This window comes from Drosophila busckii, chromosome 2L, assembly GCF_011750605.1.
Source record: "Drosophila busckii strain San Diego stock center, stock number 13000-0081.31 chromosome 2L, ASM1175060v1, whole genome shotgun sequence".
Classification (NCBI taxonomy): domain Eukaryota; kingdom Metazoa; phylum Arthropoda; class Insecta; order Diptera; family Drosophilidae; genus Drosophila; species Drosophila busckii.
This window is the reverse complement of record NC_046604.1, coordinates 6,511,314-6,531,636: the sequence shown is the minus strand read 5'-3', so window position 1 is coordinate 6,531,636 and position 20,323 is coordinate 6,511,314. Positions and strand designations below refer to the sequence as shown.

The 20,323-nt window shown below is 39.5% G+C and overlaps 1 protein-coding gene across 1 annotated transcript in view; it reads right to left on the bottom strand.

The window, feature by feature from the left end:
• Positions 1-20,323, bottom strand: part of LOC108607674 (protein sickie) — a 119,232-nt gene that overhangs the window by 28,783 nt on the left and 70,126 nt on the right. Inside the window, 8 exon segments of the mRNA XM_033294079.1 lie at positions 1,278-1,429; positions 1,491-1,894; positions 5,114-5,140; positions 5,226-5,304; positions 5,307-5,527; positions 5,592-5,736; positions 5,803-5,922; positions 5,960-6,390. Coding sequence (XP_033149970.1) covers positions 1,278-1,429; positions 1,491-1,894; positions 5,114-5,140; positions 5,226-5,304; positions 5,307-5,527; positions 5,592-5,736; positions 5,803-5,922; positions 5,960-6,390 — 1,579 coding nt within the window.

Genomic DNA, 20,323 nt, shown 5'->3' with positions numbered 1-20,323 from the left:
TTGTATAGTAGTCAGGAAATTGGTAAAAGTTACAAGTACAAATGGAAAAAGTTTCAATCAGCTTTAAGAACTGCGCTGCGCACTGCTCACTGCTAATCAAATCAGCCATCAAATGCTAAAGAGCAATTTACACGTACAAAACGCTGACCGACCTTGAGACGCAGCCAATGGATTTATGTTGTCTGGTGTGCTTAGATGGCCCCAGACTTGGACTTGGCCTCGATAAATTTTGATAGTCTAACCCCCGCCAGCGAGTGAAAGGTGTGGCTTAGAGGCGCTCATAAAATATTTTATGTGCGGCAAAAGAAATGAGGCAGGCATGTAATTTAAAGTTTATAGTATTGTTGCTGTTGTCGGCATGTAAATTGTTGACGTTGAGCTGAGTTATGTGAGCTGCGGGGCAGGAATTTCATCATCAGCTTAAGCTCATATGCTGGGTTCATTGCAATAAAATGCGCCTGGCAGTAGGCAAAACTTTTCGCTCACTACATTTGTCTGACTGCCACGAAAGTTTGTCGAGACTTTTGCGTGACTTTCGTTGACAACTTGAGCCACACACACAGAGACAATTGGCAAAGCAGCCAAGATGCATCTTCTTTGGGAATATGACACAAGGCACAAAAGTTGTCTCGACTGCGTCGCCGATAAGCGACTCGTTGACAGTCAGTCAGTCGATAAGGTAAACAGACTTTTGAGGCATGCTCTAGGTTATGCTGCAACAATTTAAGGCAACAGAATGAACGGGCGCGTAAAATGCTGCAACATTGTTATGGCAATTGCCAGTGAGTCATGCTGCCCCAAAAAAGTAGGCAATGAAAATGCGCAAAATGCGCCAGCAGCTGCCACAAAATGTTGCAAGCATTTTTATTTGCAAATGGCAAATGGCCAAAAAGCAGCTGGAGCCAGTATTCATTATATTTGAATATTTAAGCGAGAAGTGCTTGCAACATTTTGCATTTAATATTTAAGAATTATATTTCTGACTTTGTAGCATTCGCAGTTATTTTTAAATTAAGCGAACTGAACTTTTGAGTTTTTAGCTGCTGTGCTTAAGCTCTAATCTGCTGGCTTAGTTATAGCAACGGATTCATCTTCGAGACTCCATCAACTGCTCGTAAATAATGCAGAGAACTTAACTCTGGCCCAGCACTCGCAGTTAAACGTGCTGTGAAATGCACTCAACTGCACACGCGTTTGCATGACAAATTCGCAAACGAATTGCGAACTGCGAACTGCGAATTGCAAATTGCGAGCTGCGAATATTTGGGGCTACTCACATTGGTTGACAGCTGGCTGCTCAGGCTGAGCACCTGCTCCCTGGCATCCTGCAGTTCGCGCTTCAATCGTCGTATCTCATGCGCCTGCCGTTCCTCGGCCGAGCCATACAAGGAGCTGCCGCCTGACAGCAGCGACGCTGCACTGCCGTGTACTGCAAGATAAACAAGTTAGTTAGAGCTGCTGCGCGCACAGACATTCGCCGCTTTGCTTACCTTCATCATTCTTCTTCGGATATGTCAGTCGATGTGTGCTGCTGGCACTCGCATGTCCATGGCCAGCCGCAGCCGCCGCCACCGCAGCCAAGGCCGCTGCGGCAGAGCCGTGTGTGGGTGACAGCACTGCTGCGGCGGCGGCTGCTGCTGCAGCTGCGGACGCAAAGGGACCGCGATTGATGGGAGTCGGCGAGGTAGGCTGACTCCAGGCCACAGAGCCACTCGCCGCATTGCCAGCACTCCCAGCCTGGGCGGCAGCCTGCGCTTGGGCCTGAGCTACAGCGGCGGCCATTTGAGCACTGAGCACTCCGTTGGTGCCCACGGGCAGGCAATAGTAGGGCTCGATTTCCACATCGCCACCACGGCTCAGCATCGAGGGATACATTTTCTCCGATTTGGTTGATCTGTGAGTAATGCAATGTGGGCGTTCTCATTAGTCAGTTCTTGTTGTTGTTAACGAGCTCTGTCTGCTAATAGCGATTCGCACAACACTTTGTGCCATAGCAAAATGCAATTATGAGAGTTGACAGTGGGCTACTTAGGCTGCTGCTGTGTGGGCTATAGCAATGTAAATGGCATTTTGGGCATGGTTGAGTGTGCGTGAAGTGAAAGCAATTTGCTGTTAATGTGCAATTGCTAAAGCTTCAGCTACGAGTGTCGCAGTTATAATGACAGCATATTAGTTATTAACATAGAGCAACAGGCATATAAAGCTATTAAAATGCAATGAGGATAATCAATTAAATTAAACAATCGCCAAAAATTATTACGATAAGCTAAATTCATTTCCATTGAATTTTACAAATAGAGTTTACTCAACATCAAAATAAGTCGATAAGAATAAGCATTGAAAATAAAAACAAAGGCATTAAAAAATCTGTAAATTCAGCATGAATTAAATTCAAAAATGATTTTAGTCTTTTACGACTCTGGTTATAATGTATGTGCTCTCCAAGTGAAAAATATATTATTTAAAATTAACTATGAGTTCAAATAATATGCACTGCATACAGAACTTTTTAAGATCGTAATAATTAATAAAAATAATATAATTTATCAATGATAAATGATGACTAATCATGATTGAACAGCATTGCAAACAAGTTCTCTAAATATTTCTGAATATCTCAGCAGCTTTGGTATAATTAAAAGCAAATAGATTACGCTCCCTTCTTTTTTTAAATTTAGCTTTTTTTCAACACAAATCAAATGATAACTGCAATTTATAAGCTTTGCATTTATGCATTTATTTATGGCTGTCACTGTAAACAGAAATTGATGAGGCATTCATTAATTGTAATTAAACTGCAGATGATAAATTATAGCTACGCTTTTAAAGTGTTTAATTATATTTAAAATATTTTTTCAACTTTTAGCACGCATACAAACGTAAAACGTTTTACGTATGTGGCATAAACTGTTTTTATTTTTTGCCAGACGCCTGCAAATTTCCGTTTTGCGGTTGTTTTGCCAGTTTATTAGGCCAATCTGCATGCTTGGCACAGAAATTTCCGTTTAATTTTGCCAACCATGACGTCGCCAATTTGACATGTGAGTGAATTACATTATAGCAGACACTGTAGCTGCACAGATAGGCAGCAAGTGAAGTGGTCAGTCCCTGGACAAATTGTCATAAAATACGTTGCGTGCATTGAGCTTAGAAAATGACCACACATGACTAAGGGTTATGGTTTATGTGGGTGTGTGTGTGTTGGCAACATAAAAGGGTAACTAAAAGCCCGATGGACAAATCTGTGCGACGCCTTTTGTGTGCTCTGAAGCAGTTGCACGATAACTGACAGTAATGGCATTTTGTATGCAAATCTAATATTACGTATACGTCATGGTGTGTGTGTGTACGGCTGCTTTTCAAGTTTGTGCCATGTTTGCCATTTTCGGCTGCTGCTGTGTGTGTGTGATACGGACTTCATATACGCTTCATGGCATTTATTGTACGCTCTGGGGCGTTTGCTTGCCAACACACACACACACATACACACAAACACAAATGTATGCTTAACACTGCTCTGCTTGGTGTAAAATTTGATAACAAGCCACAGCAGCTGGTTACCCACACTCGTACCCGTACTCAGTGTTTTCGTTGTCCATTCCCTTTTGCATAATTGATGCTTGGAAAGCAAGAGTGAGCAGCAACAAAACGGAGGCACAGTGGACATGGACATGGACATATTGCTGCTGGAGCTCTCCATGCTTGGATTGTTTGCCAAAGGTGGATATTTAATTTTGCTCAACTTGTAGTTAGACTAAGTGGATGGCTTGGTTGGCTTTCTAATGGTCTAAACTGATGGTTATATAATTACAAAAGCATCCGGTAAATTTATTTAGTCAAGAGTTAAAGCTAAATGTCTGTCTCGATATCCCTTGAGTGCAATTTTTATTCAAATTTGAGCTCGAATGATTTCCCTAAACTATAATTTCCATTAACTTTAGCTGCCAGCATCGGTTCTAAGTAGTCAACAGGCTGTAGTGTAAAAAATGAGCGTAGGCGATTTCGGAATACGCTTTGTCTTAAACTCTTAAGCTGCAGTTTTTATTTAAGCATTATGCTAAGATATATAATAGAAAACTAAACGCTAAATACGCCTTAGCAAAAACAAACTTTCCCAACACATGCTTTTAGTTGCTTTTTAAACAAATATGTGAAATTAAAATTTGACTCTAAAAGCTTTGAGTTGAGTTGCCCAACTGTAACTCTAACTTCTTGTTATATTTTTGTAACTAGAGTATATGCAAAAAATTTTTTAATGAAGCACTCAAGCGACTGCTGACATTGCAAAAACAAAAAATAACAAAGAAAATGGCCGCACAGTGGCAGCTCAAACTTCATTTCAACGGAGCCAAGTCAACGGTTCACAAACCTATTGACATGTCAAATAATAATCTGGTCACCCCCAAACCCCAGACAAGCCCCAGAGAATTCTCTCAGTCAGTGTCTCCCCATAACAAGCAGAACGCTGTTATTTACACTTATACGCTGAGTCTCGACTCAACTGCACGCCCTTTGCAATATATGTATGTATTTTTTGTTTTCCATTACGTTACGTTACGTATACGTTTTTATTTTTTGGAGCTTTTTTTTCTGCACACTTTGCTGTTTTCCACAACTTTCACATTGTCTGCGCAAAGTTTGCCTTTAACTATTTGGGCGTGCCGAGGCAGCAGCAGCAGCTACGAGCATTGAAGGTAAGCTTTAAAATATGCATGACGTGCACAAACATATGGCAGAGACTGTATGGAAACATGGTTAGTATTGTAAATTGTTTGCTTGCTTATTTGAAATGTGGTTTGCATGAATAAATATTTAAGCGTCGAATCTAAAGCGAAGGCAACAGAAAATGCTTATGGCTAAGTATATAATGAGCTGAGTGTCTAGTCTGAGACACACACACACACACACACATGGAAGTGGAATGAAGTATGTGAAGCGACAAAGTACGCAACATGTAAATGTAAATGCAAATTGCAAGCGGCAAGCGCTTTTAGTGCGAGAAGCGAGACAAGCACAAAATGGCAACTAAAACTGATTGCACTCGAGTATGGGCGTGGCACAGACAGAGGCGTGAAAGTTAAGCAACAGTTAGTTAGCTGCGATTCAAAGTCACCTTGGATATGTCCTTTCTCTCAAGTAGCTTTGCCAAAAGTGAAATAATAAACAAGAGCAAAATTGATAGCAAAACAGTCAGACAATCTAATTTCTAGTCTAGTGTAGCTTACCTGATGCTATTGCTGCGATTCATGCGCGGACTTTGCACATAGGGCGACTCATTGCCTTGCATTTGGTTCGGGAGCTGGCGCCACTTGGCCGATTGTGCAACATTTTGTGGCCATGCCGCGTCATTGCCGGCGAACCAATTTGCAACTGTTCAATGGCATCGCCATCAGATAAACGACTGCCAGCGGTATTGCTATGCTTTAGCCACATGGCGTATGAGCTATATTCAGGTTTAACCTCAGCATAAGTTTGCGTATCCGACAACGAGCCGTCGTGCCGCGTAGCGCCAGCGCGTGTGCTGATTCTGTGTGTGGCAAGTAAACTTAGTTAAATATTTGTGCAGCAAATTATAAAGCTGAGTGCTTTACCTGTGTTGAAACAGCTGCAAATCGCTGCTGGGCTTGGGCAAACTATGCGAACCTGTGGCCAAGCGTTCGCGTATCGATTGGCTCAGCTGATTGGCGGTGGAGCCCGTCAAGGAGAAGCTGCGATGTTGTGTGTTCGCTGGCTGCTCTGCTAAAGTTCAAAATATATTTATTTGAAATTTGTCATGAAGAATGAGACGAGTGTCCAACTTACTGTTCATATCGTTGGGCAACGTTTGCGTTCCGCCCGCCACTTTTCTGCCACTTGCCGTGCGTGGCACAGCCGAAACATGCGCCGTGCGTCCACAGGCCAAGCCATTGACCATGCCTGAGGCTTGAGCCGCCGCCGCCGCCGCCGCATTAGGCATTGCTCGCCGCCATGAGCATCGCTATGTTCTGTTGCTCTGCCGTGGCCGTGATGCTGCCATTTGCACGCTTCACATAGCCAAAGCTCGGCGGCACGCCCTTGGTGCGTGTCGAGGCCGATGGCGAGCCCTGCTTGGAGCTGCTGCCACTCCCACCGCCCATGCTGCGTCGCGACGGTGAGCATTTGTCCACTGACTTATCCGCCTTGTGGCCATTGAGTGGCTCCGGCATTTTGCTCCAATTATCGCGTCCATTCCGTGAGCCTGGTCTATGATGTGGGCTGCCATCCATTTTGTTGTTGTTGTTGTTATTATTGTTGTTGTTGCTGTTGCTGTTGGTGCCGCTAGAGCCGCCGCTGGAGCTGGCCTGGCTGGCCGCCGAACTGCCGTTGGCAGCGGTGCCAATGCTATCGAGAGAGCCGCGACTGCTGCGAATGCTGCAAGAGATTAATAGAAGAATAAGTATTACATATTTTTTAAATAAATAAAAAAAATATTAAATAAAAATATATAATTGAGTGGGTTTATCAGTAAGCTTTTCAAACTTATTTAATCGTTAAAGAAGTTTTATAATAAATGCTCCAAATAAATGTTGAATTTAATCAAACTAATGTTTAATATTTTACCAAAATTACTAGTTAGTTAGCTAGGGCTTTTTGCTGTTGAGAACTTCAAAGCAAGTTTTATTTTCATTTATAGTAAATTACAAATTTATTCTTTGCCTTCGTGGCAACTATTATTATTATTTACATCCATATGTTTAACTATCTTACTATTCGAATAGTAAGCGAACGATATAGCACTATAGGTTAGTTATGCGAATTAAAGCGACGGCGTTACCGGCTTTCGAAAGCGACAAATAATAACTATGTCTCGAATTAGACAGAGTTCTACAACGGATGCGACGAACTTGATATAACTAAACTAAAAAATACCCTTAGCAACAGGCTAAGGCCAAGTATAAAGAAAGTGATGAGACAAAGATCAAACGAAAAAGTGAGAGTGCAGCTGTGCAGAAGGCAAGTGCTAGGTAAAAAGTTAGTGAGCACGCACCAAGAGAGCGCAAACATTTTTTAGTGCAGTACCAAATGCACGCACATAGCAGAGAGCGCGTTAGTGCAAGCGCAAAGAGGAGAGTGTAAAACTAAATTGCGAGCTTAATATAGATCAGCTGTTTGTAGCTGATGATTTCAATTTATTTGGTCTTGCAAGACCAAACAATCTTAATGCTTGCTGTATGATAATTATAAATTAAATTAAGAATATAATATATGAATTCTATATAATTGTTATACACTAACTTGGTTAAATTAAGCTCAACAAATGGATTATATATATCGTAATAAGTCATTATTTTTATGCTGACAGCTCCTTCAGCGCTTGTTCACTTGCCAACAGTTCATACACGACTGACCTGCAATGGGGCCACGTTTGCTGCTCTACCTGCCAGCCTCACACACTCAGATCACAGTGCAATTATTGCAGGTGAGAGCGCAATCTGCTCAGAGAGCGTGAGCGACAGCAATTGCTTAATCAGCCCACACGAGAGCAGCGCTGCTCGCGACTTTCGTTCGATCGCTCTGAGCTGCTGCGACTAAACAAGAGCGTCGCTGTTTTGTTGCTGAGAGAGCGCTCAATGTCCAGCGAGAGTGGGTGGGCTTTGCATTGACTGCAGGTAGAAACTAAGCATGAGAGGTAAATTGCTTTCATGCTTAGCTTGGCATTCAAGCTACATGCGCTCATATTTCTATTTTAAAGCATTATATTTTTTAAAAAATCACTTAATTGTTTATTCTTTTAATAGTTTGATAATAATGTAGAACAATTCAATAATATTTTAATATGCAAAGAACTTTATGCATTGAAAACTTAAGTTCAATGGCAAATTAAATGTAATACTTAATCATAAAACTAGTTGAGTAAATCATTTAAAAAAGTAAATGCCATTTGACTTGCTTGTTGCATTGCTAATTTTCATATTCATTTATTTTCGCAGCATCTTTTAACTTTTGCAGACGTTTTGGCAATTTGCACTTAATTCACGCGTTTAATTTAAATAAATCGTGCGCATTTTCTTTTTGCGCTGTAAAAAAGTTCAACAACTTTCAAGACAAATTGTTTATGGCCAGCGAAAAGTTATGGCCCTGATGAAAAATAAGACCACAACAATGAGAATGAAAATGATGATGATGATGCATTGTTTGTTGGCCCTTTTGTCGAAGGGTCAGCTGGGTCAGCTAATTAGCGTACATTATGCACAGCAAGAGAGATTGCGTATACGCAGCGTATGCCCTCGATATATATATTATATTTAATGCAACTCGCTTAAGTGACAGCGGCAATGTTGAATAACTTTTAGCATTAAGCGCTGTGTGCACTGAAGCGTCAAGCCTTAGACTTTAGCTGACTGGCCAAACAATTGCAAATCAGCGTGCAAACAACTTGCAATTGTGTAAAAGCCAGCGCAAGTCGACAAACATTTGACAGCTCTGCAGACAATACCCCCAGAACTGATAGACACTCGAGTGGAGCTGTAGCTGGAGTCGACTTGACTCGACTGGGCGGCAGATGCCACTCTGAGTACAAATGGCAAATACGCCGACCTGAATGCACACAGCGCTTTTCAATTAAAAATGACAAAAGACGCAAGTCAACGTGAACAATGAAAGGATTGCATCAAAAAGACTTTTGAGTCTCGCTCGCTAAGCTGCTTAAGCGTTAAAAGCTTCAGCTATATACCAAAGCGTCAATTGGGCGTATCGCGTGCTGTAATAAATAAAGTTATGCATATGCTTGCTCCTTAAGGACTGAGCTAAATGAATTATGAAAACGCATAAATAACAAATCAAGCAACAAATGGGCGTTGTCTATTGTTGCTCTAATGCGTTGCAAGTGTTGGAGTTGTGCCACAAAGAAATTGAAATATTGTTTATGGTATTGAGCAAAGGGTTGAAAATAAATTCTTACTAAGAACTCGAAGTAAGCTTAAATTTCATATTTAAAAAATATGCTACATATTAAATTGCTTGAGTTTAAAATATTTACTCCGAAAGTGTAAATAAACCTAACTAAGTGACTGTGCACGCGCCTTTAAGAGTAGAAAAATGTGTGCTATGATTTAAGAGCTGCAAACAGTGCGAAGGGTTGGCTCTGAGTAGAAACAGCTGTCTGGGCTATAAAAATACAACTACACCCTAGCAAGCAATTACCGTTTAGATACGGGACGGGCTAACAGCGCAAAAGAAAATATAAAACTAACTGTAACTGAGACGTCCACTCGATGAGGGGCCGTTAAGGCTTTTGTGGTATGCGTGACTGTCTGTCTTTATGTGTGTGTGTGTGGCAAAGTGAAAGTGAGCGTCAGAAGTGACACATAAAACTCATAAATTGTCGCACACTTAATATGCATAGAGTGGGGAGAATAAACTTTGCCCAGCACACAAGTCAAACAAAAATCAATATTGATTGCCACGTCAGTTGAGCAAATCGATTGCAGCACTAAGTAGAAATTAGTTATATATTAAAGCAGCGAGCTGCATTTAAAATTTAGCATGACCCGCCCTGGCTAAAATATTGCGCATAAATTTGTACAAAATGCCGAATCAAAAAAAAAAAGCAACGAAATCCCTTAGCAGACGTCATGAGCAGTAGCGTAGCAATAAAACACTGCGGGGTTGGGCTATAAAAATTTCTGAACAAAAGGCGCTCTGCAAGCGAAAGCTGCAATTGAAGAGCTATTCAAGCAGCTTAAAAAAATAGAAACAAGTAACATAATATGCAAATGTATATAAACAAAGCAGCTATGTAAAGAGGCGTATACTTGGGCTCATTTGTGCTGCGAAGCGATGCGAAGCTTAACTTAAGAATAGGCTAAGACTTGTATTTAAGTTTAGTTTTCTTTGAATTGAATTGAATATTCATTAAATTAAATTGTATTTGCATTTGCCCCTTTGTCAATTATTTTAAGTGTAGCTAGCGTTAAAAATACTCAACTTAAGAATATGACAAGTCTTATATTTAAATTTAGCCTGATTTACCTTTCTTTGATTGAGCCTTTATCAATTAATTTAAGTGTAGCTAGAATATTATAAATAATACATAATAATATGCCAAGCCTTATTATTATATGTAGCCTGGTTTACTTTTGTAAATTCTGTGAATTCTATTGTATTTTCATATAATCAAAGTCGCATCATCAATTATTTTAAGTGTAGCTAGAACATGACTTGGAATTTTCTTACTTTTATAAATTCGCTCTCAATATTGTATTGTATTTCTATATAATCAAAGAGCTCTCCATCAACTTGATAGAAACTGTTGTCTCCTCACGCAGCTTAGCCATAATTTAACGCCCACTTTATTTAATTTTCTAATGTCTGTGGCGCGTCTTTATAGCGCCAACAAATAAACGCGCCTAAGCAACGGCACTGAGATTAATCTATGTACTACGCAGCAATGGCTTAAAGCCCCCCCTTAACGCTGCCACTATCTTTCACAAATTCCATGCATAGTAACGCCCCCCGTACATTTACGTGCTATACCTTTGCCATTTGGCTTTTGCATTATACTCTTGTCGCCTCCCTGGACGCAATTGCAAGAATCATTTAGTGCAAACCAAATTCCATGCATTCTGCATCTTTTCGTCGTTTGGCCATTTTATTTGTCCGGTCCGGCAGCTGAAATTAGCAAGCAAGCCAACTGAAACTAATTTCTGCATAAAATGGTAAATTGTCATGCAAATCATGAACAAACGGCACCGAATCTGACCCTACAGGAGAAGACTTAAAGCGGAAGCTCGCCGCTTGCTGTTCTTAGTTTATACAGTGACGAGCTCAATTTTAATAATGCAGGCTTGTGTAATCTTTTAAAATTTAAGTCGACGCCGATGGCGCTAATTTTAATGCAATAGGAGCCGCTGCATGCTGCCCATTGTACCATGTGGCAGTAGCATGTATCATGGTAGCATGTGACGTGCACTGTGTATAGTTAATTTAGTCGAAAGGTGGCAACATACATATAATTGCTGCCTCCCTTTTAATTGACAGCTGCAAATTTTCAGTTCGGGCGAGGGGCGAGCGCAAGCTCTGGGCTGAGCTTTTAGCTAGACAATTAGGCTCATAGTCCTCCATACAAAATTACTGACCCTAATTTATAGTAGAAGTGCAAGCGAGAGTGCACTTAATGAGCAATGAGAGCAAAAGGACGCTGCATTTAATGTTTAGTAATTGATATTATTACTAATTAGTTAATTTTTGTTGTCAATGTGAAATTTCAATTTTGCTTTGTTTACCAAAAATTAATGCCGAATCATTCATTATTAATAAAAATAATTGTTTAGAAGATTGTTAAAAGTTTTTATTTGAGCGTGAAAATATTTGAAGTAATTCATAAATCTTTGAATTATTTTCAATCACAAAGAATTGCGATCTATTTTTCAATTATTTGTAATCAATTAACATTTAACTTAGCATTATATAATTATACTTTTATTTTTCAAAAATAGCTTAATTCATTAGTAAGCGTGATTTAAGGTAAGCAACAAATTTAAAGAGTTTCGTTTGTTAGTCTATTTGAAGCTCGAGTCCTACTTGCAAGGTCCACATGCCATAGGCAGTGCTTTGACTAAGCCTCACACACACACGCACCCACACATACATGTGTATTCAACTATTGCGTGTAGAGCTTTTCATTTGTTAAAACTGTCAACAGACGATAAAGTAGGCTCTCTCGCTTTGTCAGTTATCAGCTAGAAGACAAAAGTAGCGCAGGAAGTCGACACACAGGCTTTGACTTTGGCCTGCTTGATAGCTATGAATGGAATTCCGACAGCATTTGCAGGCGTTATAAGCGCATTAATAAAAGTGTCGAACATGTTATGTAGATAACAATGAAAACACGCAACACTATGCGCAACCTTCACAGCAGCAGCAGCGGCGGGAGCAGCAGCGGCAAGTTCGGCTGCGGCCTTGCTCCAAGGCCTAAAAGCATGCAGAGCACTCAACAAGCTTGACGCTTGTAGCCTTTTAGCTAAAGCATATTTGCCTGCTGACTGTGTCAAGGATGTGGCAGCCTCGTAATTTCAGTTCGCCCCACGGACAAAGAGAGAGCGCAAAAAAGACGAAAAACATTGCCTACTTGTAGGCGCACATCAATTATACAACTGACAGTCTCGGCTTCCCTGTCGCAATTGTTTGCCTTTTACGACTTCCTGCGCAGCACGCTTCACTTTGAGCCTGAGAGCGCAATAAATTATGGTTTGGGCAAAACAATGAAAGCTGCAACTTTTTCTTCTGTTTCACTCTATATTTTTATTTCGGCACAAAGTGCTCATAAAGCAGACAAGCCATGAAATGCGCACATTAAAGCTTTGAGCAGCTTCCGCCACTCTCAAGTTCATTCCAAGTCACTTTGGCTTAAAGCCACTTGACTGCTATACAACTGCTGTTAAATCCTCGTAGCAGCAACTTGCAACTCGGTGGGGCATGCAATGTCAAGTTTTTGACAAAGTAAAAATTCCCAGACAACGTGTTGCCAGACACTTTTGCCTTGAGAGTGGCGCGTTAAGCGCTAAACAAATGCAAATTAAATTAAACACCAAACTTTGCTAATATGCTAAACAAAACTTTAGAGGCAGGCGCTAGCCAAACGACTTGAGCTTACGTCTTCGCGCATTTAATTAAACAAGTTACAAATTGCCAAAACATGAAAGGCTAACGAACAAAGTTCAAAGCGTGCAATATAGCAAATAGCTTAATTCTTAAAATAGTAAAGTAGCTGGGAAATTAAGCAACAAGAGGTAGCGTAGCAAAGAGTCTCAAATAGTCGGTTGGGCATGATAGTTTTTAATATTTTTATAATGCAGTTAGGCTGCTAAAAAATTCAATTGATCAACTTGAAAATCATTTCTTTCTACTTTTAATTTAAGATATTTTAAAACATTTTATTTCTTTTAATTGTTTCTATGCTGCTATGAAATTCAACTGATGTAAGTAAGAAAATCTTTTATTTGTACCAATATATTATTTATAATTGGCAAGTAACGTAATGACTTCAATCTCTGGTCAATTGATTTGCCGATCAATGTACCAAAACTGTTTCCAAATAGTTTCTTTACGCTTGCTTAAGCTCATTGCCAACAGCTTAAGTTCCATCACTCCACCCCATTCACACCTCCTGCGATTGCTTTATATATATGTAAACAAAATCTCATTAGTCGGGCAAGCTTGTTAACTATGCTCATATATCAGGCAATAAATTGCCAACTTATTGCATATTGTATTTCGCTTTAGTATATGGCAGTTCATTAAAGTGCAATGAACTTGCCGGACAGCATATTTTTTGGGGTCAGTACGTAGAGAGAGCTTTGCTACCCTTAAGTCTAGGTAAATGGCACTTAATTTAATGTTGAATTTATGTAAGACAGACAGGCAGGCCGAACAGGCTAGCAGGCTAATAAAAACGCCTCAAATGCCAGACGGCACATAAAATGCCCAAGCAAGGATTCAAACAACACTGCACAGGAACCAAAATGGGTTAAATGAAAGGAGCTGGCCTATAAACGCTGCTGCAAATTTTGCCGCAGACAAACCGCAGCGTAAACAGTTTGCATGATTTGAGGCCATACGGCTAGAATTGCAATAAATAGCAGCGAGTGAGAGTCTACAGAAGCTTAAGCTCAAAATATATTCTATTTTTTGGGTGACTCACATATTTATAAACTCAATTGGGTGAGCTACGAGGTGCGGCTACGCATACGAAGGAAAATCGATGCAGAACGAGCTGTTGCGTGTTCGTGTCGTTCGCTATCCATACAAGCTAAACAACTTAGCAAATGAGTTTATTAATGAGCTGAACTAAACAAATTTAAGCAACTGCGAGAGCGGTTTGAGTTAATGTGGCAGCTACGTCGAGTTCTTCCTTGTGCGCTGACATTGATAGTTTTGCCAAGATGTGGATAAGCACATGTTAATTAACAGCTAAGTGGTATATGAGCGGGCATAAGTAGATAAGCAGAATGAAGGCTAAAATAATTTAAAAACTTTACTCTTAAGAATACAATTTGCTTCTACTTAGCAATGCCACATATATCTGCCGAGATTTTAGTTTGATATCTTTAAAACTAAATTGTATTAAGCGTAGCACTTAGAGATAATTAATATGTAAAAGTTTATTTATCCTATTTAGAATATTAAGTTGCTACCATTCATTTAAAATGTAAACCTGATACATGTCTGATAAGGAATCTATATTATCTGAAATAAGCTCAAAGCTGATTTTGAGTTGGCTTTAAGATTGAATTGTGCCACCATTTTTAAATATATAAAAATCAATATGTAATTTAGGAAAAAGTTCTTTTAGATAAAGAAACATGTTACGCTCGTTGAATTGAGTTAGGCTTGAGTTTATATTTTGCTTATTGTAAGTTCATAGTTTAATTGCTCTATTTTGAAACTTTAACTGATAATTTGACAATCTCAAGAGCTGATTGATTTAAATTGATTATATGAATATTATCTAGCCAATATGAACATTAAATGTATATGAAAATTAAATAAAATAAGCCAATAAAATGCTGTTTATGCTGCATGAAGAAGCATCTGGCTCTTTATGCGGCTGCTGAGCTTGGTTTATGTTTGATTTGCACTATATAATATAATTATATATAATGTAATGATATTTTAAATAAAGCAACAAGCTACATAATACTTAAGCTAAATATGCATATAACATTTAAGTGTATTTAAATTCACCCAAAACAAAACTCTCGGTAAATGCTCATAAGGCAATCAGATCCGCCTACCTTAAGCCTTAGGACTCAAACCTTAGCAACACACTGCGTGCTACTTAAGCCGCATATTACATTGTCAGGGTAATTAAGCGCAGCATTAGATTCATTGACTAGCTGCTTGGCTTTAATGCAGCATGTGCCGCACCACATGTTGCCAATTGCTTGGGCGCCACAGAGGCTTAACCTGCTTAGCCTATGTAACCCACAAGAGCGTCAATCGTTGACTCTTTTTTTTTTTATCAGTCAGTCAGTCAGTCAGTTGGGCTGGCAGGCAGGCGTGCGCTTAAAGCCGCTTAGCTCATTGTGAATTCAACTAAAGCTGAGCATAGAAACAATTTAGCTAAGCCCAGCGTGCTCGCTGTGTGTTGGGACGACTCGTATGAGTCAGCAGTGGACTATAAACTGTTCTAAAATATGCACACAATGTTGCCAGTTGCCTGTTGCTGTTTTATGGCACAGGTTGCCCTTTTTTTTGGCCTTTTTTCCTTTGCCACATGACAGAATGTGGCAGCTTACGTATGCAACGCGGCAGGGCGGCAAGATTTATGGCTGGCTGCGGCAAAAGTTGAATGAAATGTCTGACATTTGCTAGTAATTGCCAAATATTGATAGACAAATGACTGCCGACTGTTTCAAATTGCATTCACTTTGTCGATTGAATATATTGTAACTTACTCCTAGAGCTCACTGCTGTCTTACTTTGTTTGCTTATACATGTATTTGTGTTTACACACAACCCTTTTGGCGCTTGAGCCTCACTGTAAATAGAACTCGCCAGCAGCAGGACAAACACACACACAGTTGATGTGTAAACAAAAGCCGCTTCGGGTTTAATGGCCTGCAGCCAGTCATTGACACTCGGCCAGGCCGGGCCAGCGAGTAAATGAAGCTTAGACTAGCACAGAGTTGACTTTAAGGAATTCTCATCAATTCGAACACATGTTAATTAATGTAAACAGCCACACAATCCTTTGTTTTTACCTTTACATGTTGCATATACAAAAGCTCAGCAGTACACGCGCCTGCAAGTATGCTAAGCTAAATTTAAAGTATGGAAACTGAAACACTTTGCACATTAAAATTCAAAACACTGCACTTAATTTGCAATTTAAATTTTAATATTTTTAATTCACTTTTAGTAAATTTATTTTTTAAAAAACATTTAGTACTTCGAAAACATTTGTTTAAACACGCCGCAACATTTTCAAGCAACAACCGTAACGCCCGAGCGTTGAAACGCGTTTCTGAGGGTTGTTCGCTGTCTTGACCAAGACTTGACTATACAAAAAAATTTTCATTTGCTCGCAGCGACTAAACCGAAGCGAAGCGTCGCTCTCTTCGTTTCGGAAAATTCGGCATTAAGAGTAACGCTTTGGGCTTAAGAGCGTGGCCAAAGCACATGGCGTTGACTTTGCTGAAAGTAAAAGGCCGCCTGCTGCAGTTTTGGCGTTTGTCACCTTGCCCACCACTACTACCAACACCTGTGCGTGTTTTAACTATTGAATGGAATAAATGAATTAATGCAGGCAGGCATGAATGAGAAGCAATGTCTTCGGGCGTCTCACTCTCAGTCTCAGCCAACGCAGCTGTTTAGTCTGCGAAATTGGCAAAAAGCAGCTGCCGCAGGAATGACAAGCATAACATAAAGTTTTCCAAACAGAAAAATGCACTTAACACGCGTCTAGGTGTGCAGTAGGCTTTGATAACAATCAAAGGTGGTTCTATTTATATGCAAAAGTAAAGAAAGAGAGCAAATGGTATAAAATGAAGCTAAAGCTGTTTTAGCGACGTTTAGAATTTCAGCAAAATATATAAATTCAAATTAATGCAGCAAAAAGTATTCTAACATTTTCAAATGCTTTTTTATATTTTAGACAATAAGTTCTTAAATATTTTAAAGCAGCTGTTCAATTTATTTTGATAGTAACAATTTTTTTATATGTATATAATTATATGTATATAATTATCATTTAAACTTCTTAGCTTAAGTTTATTAAACTTTCACAACTTAAAGCTTACTTTGACTGCTTACCACAAAGCCAACTAAAGTCAGACTAAAACTTCTTTAATATATGTCGCACAATTGTCGCTGACTTGCTTCACTTTATTTTAGTCACTTCCGCTGCGTTTTTCTTTGCTCAAGAAAAGAAAAATAAAAATAAAAAAGCAGCAGACGAGCTAATATCATTGCTAGAAATGTCAAATCCCCACACACACACAAATACACACATGTATTCATAGACAAGCACCGCCCAATATGAAACTCAGTCTAGTGGGTGGCTCTAAAGCAACAAATGGCTTTTTGCTGCTAAAGAGAGCGCGCGTGTGTAGTTCGAAAAACATGCGAATGACTCTCTTAAGTTCGAATTCGCTCTTTGCTGGCACTTGTGCTGTCAATATTTGAAAACTTGTTTGTTGTACAACAGTCCAAAAATATAACAACAACTACAACGAACGAGGCGGAAAAATTGAGCCAAGGGCGGGCAGGTTCTTGTCTGTGCTGCAATTTTTTTGAACAAGCCACAAAAATAAAATTGCAAGCCAAAAATTGAATGAAAAAAAGCGAAACTAGACGTTAACAACATGTTGTTGTTGTTGTTGCTGTTGTTGTTGTTGTTATTATTGTTGCTAGTTTTCATGTTGATTGGCTGACCAGCCACGAGTGGCAAGTCTTTGTGTGCGGCAAGTTAACTAATTGGCGGCAGCTTGACAGCTCCACATTCATATGTTTTGTATCGACACGACTGGGGCGCTCGCCTGCACTCCAATGATAGCTCATTAATCTTCAAGGCGTCGGCACTCAATCAACACTAACATATAATAAGCGAGCCACAGCTGTTGTGCAGCCTCAAGCGAAACTAAATTACTAGAATAAACTAACAAATTGCAGCTGAAATGCTAAAGTAGAGTAAAAAATTTTCCATTCTACTTTAAATTATTGTTAATTGCCTGCCTTAGCTTAGAGACTCTTTGCTCACTTGCAGTGTATTCTCAATCAAAAGTCGAGCTTAATTGTATTTTCAGTTGCCAGCAAAATAGCTGGCAGCTGTATTAGAAAACTATTAAACAAAACTTTAGCCAAACACTTGCAACATACATTGCATACACATATATCTTTGTAGCTGCCTTGTCTGGCATGTGGATAGGTCAGTTTTGGCTTAAAGGCTTTACGTGTGCCTGTCACACGCTTTGAGCCTGACCATGTTGTGTGGGTGCTCAGTGGCAATAAAAAACTATAGAGTGTCATGTAAGCTGCGTTGTGGCATTTATCAATTGCAGCTGGTTTTTTGTTTCTTTGTCAACGCTTAAGCTGCTCAATTGTGCAACTGTTGCAATTTCTAGTGGATTTTTATCTAAAGCGACAAATTGTTTGTGCATTAACAATGCATTTAAGTAATTGAACAGCTGTGCACAAAAATTCAATTAATAATTGCTTAAGCTTTTATGTGAATTAAATATCAGAGCCACTGAAAAACGTTTAAGTTTTAGACTTGGCAGCTTGACTTTAAAATCAGTTAAAAGACTATTTTGTACATTTGACTTGATTTTATTTGTGAAAAGCCATTTAGGCGACGGAATCTTTACGTTTCGACAGAAAGCTTTTCAGAAACTGTATCTGGACTTCAAGAATTCTGATAAGTGGCGTAGCAAGCTCAAGCATAGACTGATGAACATCAAGCAAGTTAAGCATTTGCACTACGTCAGTAAGTAAGTTTAACTATTAGAGACATCGGTGCGGGCAATTATCATCAATCTTCATTATTAATATTGAAACTGTTAACACACACTTATTATTTTATTTTTAAGAAAATTATAATTTTAAGCATCTCATATACTGAAAAGCATTTTGTATGACTTTAATTCAAAACAATCGACATTGCTGACTATTAGTCGTGACACCAGACGTACTGCAGGTTAATTCAGCAGGGCTGGCACAGTAAGGTATGTGCATTTGCTAAGTTCTCTGCAGCATGCTTTAGCACCGTTCACAACCTTTGGCAGTGAAAGTATCGATGCTAACTGAAGTTTCATTTTGAAAAATAAATTCTGCAGTAATAGCTTTGACTATAAAAAGCATAAAGTATATAAAAATAAAAGTTTTTCAAAAATATATATTAATATAAATATAAATAAATTTTCGCATTAGCAGTGCCCAATAAAGTTTTGATATGGTAAAAGTTGTTTATTTTTTAATTTAACATTTCTGCTTGCAATCTAAGTTAGATTTATATCTGTCAATTGGCACTTCAATCAAATGATTATGTCAAGGTAACTTAATCCTTAAATGTGCTGAGCAAAATAAAAGTAAATACATATATATAAATGTTTTTAATGTGACAAGCGCAGTAAATTCAATGAAAATGCTACACGTAAAAGGTTTTCCAAAACTTTCCACTTCATTAAATGTCAGCAGCGGGAGAGCAGAGAAAAAAACTGCAAAAGGTAGCAAACTGCCAAAATGATGTAGCATATCAAAAACAGAGTTAGGTAAGCAGCAGTGGCGACAACAATTGAGTGGCTCTGGGGGTTGCTCCGAGGTCATGTCATTGAACACTCGAATGGAGTGAGCTTTAAATAAATAAAGCAAAACAGCTGCTAAAAGTGTGGGGAGCACATTTTTATTTTTTTGGCGCCTGCGTTTAATGAAATTAATAAAAACAATTTGTATAAATTATATGTAGTTTGGGTGCGAACAAATTGCTGGCGTGACCACAGGGCGTTAAAAGTAAAAAGGATGAGTGAGTTCGGCTAGTTTAAAGTGATTTAAAGTGTTAATGCGATTGCATTTTCAGCTGCAATGATAGCGACTCACGCTTGTGCAATAAATCAAATGAATTGAAAAATGCGTTATTAAATGTAAAGAACACGGCGGGGCCAAAAGGATGCAAAGGATATAATGCCAGCAGGCATGTATGTCCAGTTTGCAGTGTGTGCAAACATCCTGGGCGCCCTAACTACGCGCTGTCTGCATTTTGATTTACTTTTATGGCTAGACAAGGGGCCGCCCCAAGCAGCAAACACAAGCTGCAGTGCCGGCCGTAAGGACATGCCCAGGACATGCAGTCGACCACTTGCGGCACTTGTTGGGCTTCACAGAAATTATGCGCTGCAGGTGCTGAAAGTGTCGCAGCTGATTAGCAGCCAAGTCTGACACTAATGCGACAGACACCAACAGTTGGGGGCAGCAGCTGGAGCTTACGCATTAAAATTCAATTACTAAACATATTTTGTTCCAGTGCAAAAACGTGCGCATAGCTCGAAAGTCATTGAAGGGTCAGTCAGTCTATCGCTCTGTATTGGCAAAAGGTTCAACTGCCACTCAACGCCCACGCCCCTCGGCCAATGCCAGCTGTTTGCCATTTGTATAGCAAGCTCCCATTTCAGCGCCTCATCTCATGGCATTGCATTAATTTCACAGATCAAACGCGTTGATGGACCGAAGCTAATGAAAAATATGCTCCCCCCTCTCTCAATGCGCTAACATAAGCGCTTTTTAATGAAACGCACTGAAGTTATGGAAATGGTCTATGGCGCTGGCTGTGGCTGTAGCTGTGGCTGTGGCTGCCGGGACAAGTGCTTAA